General features: G+C 36.8%; 1 protein-coding gene across 1 annotated transcript; it reads left to right on the top strand.

The window, feature by feature from the left end:
* The first annotated feature begins 6,625 nt into the window (after nucleotides 1–6,625).
* Nucleotides 6,626–10,130, top strand: LOC107703030 (B- and T-lymphocyte attenuator-like). The gene is made up of 7 exons (XM_016505523.1): nucleotides 6,626–6,686; nucleotides 6,793–6,824; nucleotides 7,064–7,451; nucleotides 7,587–7,622; nucleotides 7,791–7,931; nucleotides 8,018–8,055; nucleotides 8,849–10,130. Exons 1-7 carry the CDS (start codon nucleotides 6,626–6,628, stop codon nucleotides 9,149–9,151), a joined length of 999 nt encoding a protein of 332 aa, XP_016361009.1. The 3' UTR covers nucleotides 9,152–10,130.
* The last annotated feature ends 399 nt before the right edge of the window (nucleotides 10,131–10,529 follow it).

Here is a 10,529-nt window from a genome sequence, read left to right as displayed (position 1 = left end):
GTCATTTGTTGAAATAAATATTAAAAATACAGTGTGTTCATGACTGTCCACTGAATGTGACCCACAATCTCAGATTCTTCTCTGTGGCCATGGAAAAATTAGTATTTACAATGACAGCAATTATCCTTCGTCAATGAAAGAAATGGATGGACTTCTGTCAGCTTGTTGAACACATACTTTTATTTGGATATTCTATCATATGATAGAAAATAGCAAATAAACTCAAAATTTAAGTGAAAAAATCAATTTATCATGCAAAGCGATAAAATAGCTTCTCTTCCCTGAAAACGATACAATGGAGAATGTGAACATTTAACTTAAAGGCAAAAACAAAACAAAATAATTTCAGCATTTGTAGCAGAGGGCGATCCTCCCAGAATGGCGGCGGTGCTGTTGCGTTTGATAAGGATCACACTGACACAGCGAGTAACATCAACTTATCGTATCTTTTTACTTAACCTCTCTGTTTCAGACCCCAGTAAACGAACACATACATTGGTCAGGCATGACAGAATGCTTTCAGCACAATCAAACTCGATGCATCACTGAGCACTAACTCAATGCATTATCTAACAACATTTGTGTGAGAACACAACAGGTGCCCCAGCATGCAACGCGGTATGACGTAGCTTCACATTCTCTATAAAGCCCTCCCTACACCAAAAACCCTACCGCTATACCCAATAAACACTTTATTCATAAATACCCGTGAGGCACTTTATTTACACTTTTCAAATATTTCCTTTATTTTTATTGAAAATAAATGCCGATCTGATATGTGAAGGGAAAAGGGAGAAGAACGTGAGATGTCTATTGCAACCAGACATTGGTAGGTACAGGCGCGGACTGGCCATCGGGAGAACCGGGAGAATTTCCGGTGGCCTGGCAACCGATTTGGCCGGCTGTCCTTTTTTTTTAAAGGGGTCATATGATGTTTTTTTAAAGATCATTATTTTGTGTATTTGATGTAACAGAATATGTTGACATGCTTTAATGTTCAAAAAACACATTATTTTTCAAATACTGTACATTATTGTAGGTCCTATATGCCCCGCCTCTCTCAAACGCTTCGTTTTCTACAAAGTCCCTCCTTCCGACAAGCGCAGTCTGCTCTGATTGGCCAGCTGACCCAGTGCATTGTGATTGGCCGAACACCGCTAGCACTCGTCGGAAATGTAACGCCCCTTACCATAATCGTGAGCTTCATCTTTCAAAATAAATGTAAAGACAGAGCCCGAAAGGGGAACAGAGTCGCGTGACAGACACAGTGATGAAGCTGGTATGTGTTTGCAGTACACAAGCCACGGTTAAGACAGCTGACTCCACTTTGATGTGACGCTGTCTCTCTCTCTCTGTCACACACATACACACACACACGCACGATGCGCAAAACTCCGCATTTGAACAGTCAATAGCAAATACTTAAACTAATAACAAAACAGTAGCTGATTCAGAAGCGCCAGATTGTCATAGCAAAGTCAGAATTACCTCCTCTCCCAGGTTCACGAAACGGTCGTCCATAAAATGCATTGCTGTTCTGTTGTAAGTAATCTTAAAGATTCCTAAATGCATCTACTTTCGGAAGGCCAAATAAAGTGCTTTTGCTTTCGCCTAGAAACACACAGCGTCTCCCTGACATGGCTGCTTCAACACTAACTGCGGTTACTGAAACCACGCCTTCTTTCTTTGCGTGCACATTTGGGCCGCATTATGCAAATATTTCCACATAGTGAGGTAGATATGTGGGGGCGTGTTAGAACGAGCCGTTTTAGGGGGGCGTGGCAGAGTCTTAACTTTGATAAAGAATATCTCTTTGGTTTTGAGACTTTAGTCTTTGCAACTTCAGGGATCTTATCTATGCACAATCAGCTTGTAACACTCCAAAGAGAAAGGAAAACTTGAAATCGCATCATATGACCCCTTTAATGCCTGCCGAATGTGCTAAAGCGATTATTTCAGAGTTCGCCATTGGATAAAAAATCTCCAATAAATCATGAAATAGTAGTCGTGACCGGTGTTCTGACGATTTGTGCTACCCGCTCAGATTGTGCTACCTCCCATTAAAAAGATAGGTAGCACAAATCGATAGCGAAAAATGCTACCTGATTGTGCTACCAGCATCTTATTCATGTGGTTTGAGGCTGTTTTTATGTCCATACCTACCCCTACCCTAAACCTACCCGTCCATATCTACCCTTACCCTAAACTTACCCATAAAACAATGCAAATATATTTTGGGTAGCACAATCTGATAGGTAGCATGTTTCGTCGGTACACCCGGCAACCGCCAAATGGTTTCGATCAGAGAAATCAATGCAAGAGACTCGAGAATGGAGTGAAAGCGCCCAGGTGGAGCAGAGAGGCAAAACTACTGACCTGTTCAGTACTTCAAGTGCAGGTCAGTTTCATCTGTAAATAGGCTATTGTAGTTTTATCTTTGTTTACTTAGATAAGTATTAAACTGCTAGCACCTGTTCTGTTAGCAGTAGCAGCCCATTACTCATCACTCAAAACACTGTATGCTAAAGGACATCATTATTATCTATTGTAATGTCACAGTAGTAATTTAGCAGACAAATATTTACATCATTTTATAACAGGTTTAGAAGGAGCTAGGGCAGACAACAACACAACCCTTACAAAAATTAACAATGGTGAGGCCTAATTTTCGTAAGGGAAAAATATGACTCATTATAATGCAATAACATGTTCAGTATTAGGATTTTACTATAAAGATATTGTAATGATGTAATTGTTATTGTAATAATTTTGACATTTAGGCAAATTAGAAAATATCAGGAAAAATTAAGAGACTGAAAAGGAAAATGGAAGTGAAGGTCCAGTTCAGGAGAGAAATTTTGCATGTTATTTTGCATGCTTTTAAATGCCCTAGCATGAAGATAAACAAGACGGATTGTGTGTGGCTCACTCAGGGCGGGGTCTCTGCTAATACGGCGCTGTCAGTCAGTGGCTGTGGGCGGGGCCTGAGCAATGTGACGTCACACTGCTCAGAGAATCAAAACGGCATGTCTAATGAGACTGATTTGGTTTAATGATGATTAAAAAATAAGGAGTGGGTGGATTTTTATCATTGTAGGGTGGTTGTGTTCACACACTGCCAACACACATTTATGTCCAAACACCATGTAAAAGTGGATTTTGCATAATAGGTGCCCTTTAATAGACACTCCGTATTTGGAACTATTTTTGTTGGTGATATAGAGCAAATCAGAAATACTGTTCTTTAATGTAAGTCTCTTAATATTAACTTCTTGTTTTTGAATTCTTGTTTTAAAATGCTGCCCATTTTGGCCAGGACTCTCCTGTGAAAGAGATTTTTAATCTCAGAGAGGTTTTCCTGGTTAAATAAAAAAAATGGCATAAAATCAGTATCACATTTGCAGTCATGCTAACATTCGGGAAAACAGCACTCTTCTTCCTCGATTGATATTGGTTAATGCCATATGTTAGAAAAACAAGAACTCGTACAAACAAACCTCACTAGCCCTGTGTGAGAAAAAAGTTTGTGTGGTGTGAGAACATGTTTTCAAATATTTATGAACAACTTACTATAAGATGCTTTTTCAAGGTTAGATGTTCCTTTGAAGCCGAGAGAAGTTTTGTTGCAGGAAACAAAATTGCACTGCACTGTGATGTTACATCCTTTTCCACATTTGTAAGTAAAACTGTCTTTGTATTTCCATGACTAAATGCATTGTTTTTTTTTTCTCCTGCATTTTTTAAAATCCTGACTAGCGTCTGCACTCTGCCGGTTGCTAATTGAACAGGCTGCACACGTTTTTTTAAACAGTCAGAGTCAGAGAATCACCAGTTGCCTCATTGGTTAAAAAATTCCAAGCATTTTACAGTAATATTAAATGAAATAAATGGCATTTAGATTCAAAGTAATCACTTTGGTAATCTAAAATACTTTTCGGATGTAACTGTAATTTGATTAGGCCTACCACCCATTTAAAATGTAAATGTAAGCCACAAATTAAACCACTGACAGGTTAAGTGAATAAAATGTATTATATTGTTACATTGGCCGCTATCAAGGCGTGGGATATACTGGGCAGCAAGTGAACAGTCAGTTATTTAATTTTGTGTTGAAAACAGGAAAAATGGGTAAGCAAAAAGATCTGATTGACTTTGACAAGAGTCAAATAGTGATGCACTGACAAGACAAAAGTCAGAGTATCTCCAAAAAGGCAAGTCTTGTGAGGTGTTCCTGGTATGCAGTGGTTAGTACTTAACAAAAGTGATGCATGGAAGGACAACCTGTAGTCAACTGGGGCCTGAGGGGGTTTTTGCACCTTGGAAAAGTTTTAACATGCCTTGACATTTGTGGTTTTTTAAGTTGCTTATAGTCTCATTGCATTGTATTCAGCACAAACTGTGCTACAATAATATGTAAAATATGTACATGTTTGTATTTTTGAGAAAATGATGTTTATGTGTGGTTAAAAAAAATAAGGCCAGAAACCACATACTAAACATATGTCCACAAGACTTTTAAATACTGGATTTTGTCGGCTAGAGGTTTTGTTATAAAGTGATGTGAAAATCATGCTGCCCACTCATTCCGATAAAACAATATATTGAATTAACTTTTGTGGGACACATTTTGTGTTAGAAAGGCCGAATGTGAGGGAGTGTCAGTGGACAAAAATATTGATGTGATTCTCACCTGAGAGAAGCAAAGACCCTAATGGGCCTATCAAGGTGAATGTGACTGTGAGGCAGGTAAGAAGCAATGTGAGGAGATAAAAGAATGGGTTTCTTTGTTTGTTTGTAGTTTATTTGCAATATAGTGCACAATATAATTAAAATGTAAAGAATTAAGTTTGAAGGTGCATTATTTGAGTACACTGATTTTAATACAGAGACTTGAAGAGTCATGCACATTTGTGCCATTCTTGGAAACAGTTCCTGTTCAACAGCACTGAAGAAAAAACTGTCCTGCCATAAGCAGACAAAGATGGAGCTCACCTTCACCATATTCATGTCGAATATGAGAACAATGTGGTACAGCTACAGCTATAGCTCTCAGAGAAAAAAACAGTGTGAAGGCATGGGAAAGTTTGAGTCAGCAAGACTCATCTGTGGTCCAGGTTCCTGTGCAGGCAAGTACCGGTCCTGTGCAGGTTGATATTAGGAGCAACTATTGTTAAATTTACCAAAAGAAGCACTAGAGTGTGACCTGATGTGTCCTTCAGAGAGTCCTTCATTCTGAGCACATGAATGTCTGACCAAAGTTGACTTGAAGCATTTAACTGGAAACCAAAAACTTCATAAAGGTCAATCCTTGATTTGTTAATAAACAACAAATATGATTACCAGGAAACACACATACTGATGAACTTTATACCTTGAATGCATGTGACTAAAATGTCTGCTAAGGGAATAAAGGAAGAAGTGAGAATTGTTGTTTGTATCCTGTTGTCACCTTTGGTATATTTTTGATGTGGCATGTTGACTGTGCTGCTAGTATCTACAGGCATTTACAAGAAACATTTTTTTGTAACTGTGGGTTTGTTTCTTACATGTGATTTTATTTGTGACAATTACACATTCTCATATTTGTGACATAACATATTTTGACATATTTCATATGTATTTAATACAAATTTGCATTTATATTTCACTGTTTTGAGTTACTGAAACAAGCTTGTCTTTTTTTCTGTATGGCTTTGAAATGAGTACAGTACTTAACACATTGTCTAATAGACCATGCGGTAATAAAAAAAATCAATAAATTAGTCAATAAATACATATGCACTGCACAGGTAACAAAAGAAGCTGGAACTCTGAACCCCAGTTATGGAACAAGTAATTAGCATACATTTAAATTTAGGGAATTTTCAGATGCAAAACACAGAACAAAATGCAAAAGACTTAAGTTTCACATTTGAGACTGTAACATTGCAGTGGAAAGAGAATTTGCAAAGTGTGGATCTAACTGAACACGGTAGAAGACTGGGGCCATGGTAGTTCTTGCAGGCCTCTTGTGAGCCTCTGGAGCCAGAGGGAGTGAGTTACATGAAACAGGAGATGCTTTAAAACTGTCTGTGCACTTTAAAACTTAATGCACTCTTCCAGTCACGTGCTTATGGTTGCATGGAGTGATGCTGAATGATTGTCTTAAATTCTGACAGAAACCATTAAAAATCTAATGAGGGTTTTCATCTCAATCAGGCTGGAATTGAGGCCTTGGGTCTTATTTATAATTATTATTCAATATTAGCAATTTGTGTTATTATTACTGTGGATGTGTGAGACTTTTTTCACTTGCACTGAATAAGCAACACATGATATTTGTGCTCTAGAAAGTATGCAAAAAAAAAAAAAAACACAGAACAAAAACTCTCCTGTCCAAAAACACGTGAAGCTCAACACATGTGCAAAAGCACAGAGAGCAGGATGAGTGCATGCTGCGTAGGTAAAGGAAATGGAAACCACAAGTATAAGAATGAACATAATTGAAGAGCACGACAGAGTGACAGAAATAAGTCGTGTGATTTGGATGGTGACTGTAAGGATTAGACTGGATGAATTTATATTTTGAGACTGTCTGTGAAATACCTGGCTTGTATTTGAGATGCATTGGCTGTACCTGAGAAAGATGGCTTTGTTCCTTGACATGTTGGTAGTTTTCATCCTGCATGTGAGCACCGACGCACAAGGTGAGTTTATAGCATGAATGATGTCCAAGACAAAATCGACTATTGATGCTGTGATTTTCACTGACTAGTTCTGGTGTAATCAATATTCTATTGAATTTTCTTTTAGTAAAAGTTGAACAAAATGTGAGGATGCAGAAGGTAAATTTTAGGTGACATAACAAACAACAATGGTTCGTTTAAAACCACAGTTTAGTTTAGATTTCCAGTCACATTTCATTTGCCGACATAATTGCAAAAATGTAACACATTCCTTTACAGTTTTACATTTAAAGCATATGTGCTATTACAACCTTTGCATGCTGAAAACAATTTGCATCTCCGTTGGAAAGAAATGTTCGGTTCCGTAGCATTTTCTCATTTTAATGATGTTCTAACAGTTTACTGTTATCATTGTGTTCATACATTTGCTGCAAATGTTATATATTTTAGGTCATGCCCCCAAATGTCCTCTCTTTAAAGTTCAGAGAGGGACTGTCTATAAAGCCTTCATAAACAAGCCTTTGAAGATCTCCTGCAATCTGATGTATTGTGATGAACAGACAATCAATGTGACATGGACAAAAGAAAACTTGAAAGATTGGATTCCAGTATATAAAGCAGATCAAATGTCAACATCACAGAACTATTCATCATCCGATCCAAAGATACTGTCTTCATATTTAACTTTCACAGACATATCAAAGCATCATGGCGGTCTGTACCGATGTGAACTGAAGTTCTCAAACTTCTCTACAGTTAGCCATCATATTAATATTTCTGTCTCAGGTAACTATTTTTTCAACACCTTATGTTAACAAATGTGATTATGTAAGGCCGACGCCATCAGAACCATCTGTGGTAATTATATGAAACTTCAAATGAATTTTAAACAGTTCTAAAGCAGTTTTTGAACTTTTGCAGATGATATGCTGGAAGATGAAATGCCTTGCACTGACAGTAAGAGCAGTTTCAATCTATTCAAAGACTGATGTGACTGTTCTCAAAGATTTCCTATGATCCAATTCATGAAAAAATAAATGATATTACTGTATTTATATGTAGGTGCTCTTCCAGCTTAACATTGCTTCTCCTTTTTGAAAATGACACTAGATTATCTTTTCTTAGTGACTGCAGTAAGAGAAAACACTGATTGCAGCTCTGATTCAGGTCCATGGTGGCTGCCGTATCTCTTTATCTGTTTGGGTGTAGTGATTCTGGTTGTCATAGTAATGCTCATCTCCATCCTGTGTATTAATGGATTTAAAAGTAAGTCATTGTGTCATTTTCCATTATTTTGAGATATTTGCATTTTGGCATGATCCTGAATTTGTCTCTTTAATGATCATTGTCAGGTTCGAGAAGAAAGAACGCACAGAGATCGCAGGTTCAGGTACGTTTTATAAATGACTGATTAATGTTGTGAAAATACATGTACTGTACATTTGTAATTGTTCAGAACTGAATTGAATGCATTTTAAATTATAATTCAGTTTTTGAACTTGAATTGAGGTATGCAAGATAGAACTGTACCTTGATTTTGATTTTACAAATTTAGAATTTCAATTAACAGTACACTCTAAAAAATGCTGGGTTAAATACAACCCAGTGCTGGGTAAAATAGGGACAAACCCAGCAATTGGGTTGTTTTGACCCAGCGTTTGGGTTACTACCCAGAAGGTTGGGTTAAACATTTAACCCAACCGCTGGGTCAAAACAGCCCAATTTTCAGCATTTTTTAGAGTGTAATGTTTTCATAAATTACCCACAACACGTTTTCACACATTAAATTTAATATACAACTGACATTAACAAATAATGTTTAAAATGCCATGTGTAGATTTTTTTAATGAATGAATCTAATTTTATTTGTATTTACTAATTAACTTACCTATCATTTCACATCTCGGTCCATGAACACATCATTTTCCAGAATGCTCTAGATTACCCCTAAGTCCTCAAAATAGAGTTAAGCAAGAGCATCTTGGGAACCTTAAACAAAACAGCTAAGAAGTTCTCTGTAATATTCTGTTGTCTGACTGTGTTTAATTTCTTTAAATTGCAGTTTAGCACATTCTGCCTCTCACTCCAATTCAAATTCCAACTCATAAAAAAGCAAAATCTTAAATTCAAAATTTTGCATATCCAAATGTACAACAACAATGATTACCCTATTATATTTGCAGTATACAGCAACATCTGTCTGGTCGTCGCCAAGCCCCAGTGTTCTGAAGCGTGATGAATTTGTCTGTGTCCAGTACTCAGAAGAATCTCGTGACAGCAACACATGCAATTTAACGTTACCACCTGGACAGTCTACATCATATGTGTCAGATTGTAGTGATGATCCTTTGTCTAAGAGGAGAGAAAGCAGATCAAGCCAGGTTGTATATGCATCTCTGCATCACCTCACACCAACACCATCATCTGCTACACCCCGTCAGACACAGGAGGAGTTATCAGAATATGCATCAATCCGGGTCTCCTGATTTTCTGTCTGCGGGTAATGCATAACCAGGCAAAGTTAACAACATTTTCAAGTCTCCAAACTTAAAGAGTGAGGCAGTTTTGTGAAACCGTACAGTACTGTTAGTGTTAATATTCTGTCTACCAGGAAGCAGGAGATGTATGCATGTTTTCACACTGCACAGTACAAATCATCACATGGTTTACCTCATTACATCACGGAAAATCGTTGCTGTGAGTTCGGTGAGGTTTCTATAAATGAAACTCAAACCAGTAATCACATGTGTCTGATGCAAAACATCCATATACTGAGGACTAGTCTAAGCGTTAAAACGTACAAATTAATGTTTCCGAGAATGAAGATAGATTTTTACAATACTATTGGTGTTCCAGCTAAATTAGTTATTGCTAGTAAAGAAGCTGAGAAGTACAGTAATAGATGATAGGTTAAAATGGGTGGAAAATGCAAATCTTGTTTGCACATAAGTGATTATATTCCCTTTATAAGCCTTTTTGATGTGGACAAATGTATACTGGTAATGTTTTAAAGATTTTTTATTGAATCTGTTTTAACTTTTTGTTGGTTTTATGGATTAAAAAATTAATCACAGCTGCAGGGAGTTAACCTAGCGTCAAATATCATAGGCTCTGTACGTTTAACCCTTTCATGCATGGCGTTCACTACAGTGGATAGATATGTAACTCCCTCAAAATAAAATATACTGAAAAAAAAAAACAGTTATTTGCAGGTTGGTTATGTATACCGAGCCACCAAGTGGAGGACTGTAAATGCTTCTAGATGTTTTGTTTTAAATGCAGTTTTGATCATAAATACTTATTGAAGCACAAAGATACAGGTGCATTTAGATTCTTTACATCTTAAATACATGAGGAAATGCTGTATTGCTAATGCCTGGGTTTGTGTATGTTGTGATGGTATATATTATTTGTTGCTTTGTTTATCAATGTTGATGCTTCAGAAATTGCCCATGAAGGTACAACAAAGAGTACTAATAAAATGAAAAAGTTAATAGTTACAGTGGTAACAGCTATGTTCATTACACAGTGATTGTTTTTTGTTGTGCTTTGGTGATTTCCAGTTTATAGGACCTTTTGAGTCACAAATACTAGGAAATGTAAACTACTTGAAACACAAAAAAATCATGTTAGGTCAACAGAATTTGGTCAAATGTTGTCCCAACTAGTCAGACCCAGCTAGCTCAACAAAGAATTTTAAATTTAACAATTTTACTGAAATATTAAGGGTGAGTTACCAGCATGCATTGCAGCATGAATAAATTGTTACTGTTGTTTCAATGCTTGCTGACATTTGTTTAAAGTTTTGTTGTTTTGTCATTATTGTTATTTGTTGTGTTGTGATGTCAAACAGCTCCTCTTACA

This window comes from Sinocyclocheilus anshuiensis, unplaced genomic scaffold (genome assembly GCF_001515605.1).
Source record: "Sinocyclocheilus anshuiensis isolate Anshui unplaced genomic scaffold, SAMN03320099.WGS_v1.1 scaffold1094, whole genome shotgun sequence".
Lineage (NCBI taxonomy): Eukaryota > Metazoa > Chordata > Actinopteri > Cypriniformes > Cyprinidae > Sinocyclocheilus > Sinocyclocheilus anshuiensis.
The sequence above is the reverse complement of the archived record's forward strand: the minus strand, read 5'-3'. Positions and strand labels throughout refer to the sequence as shown.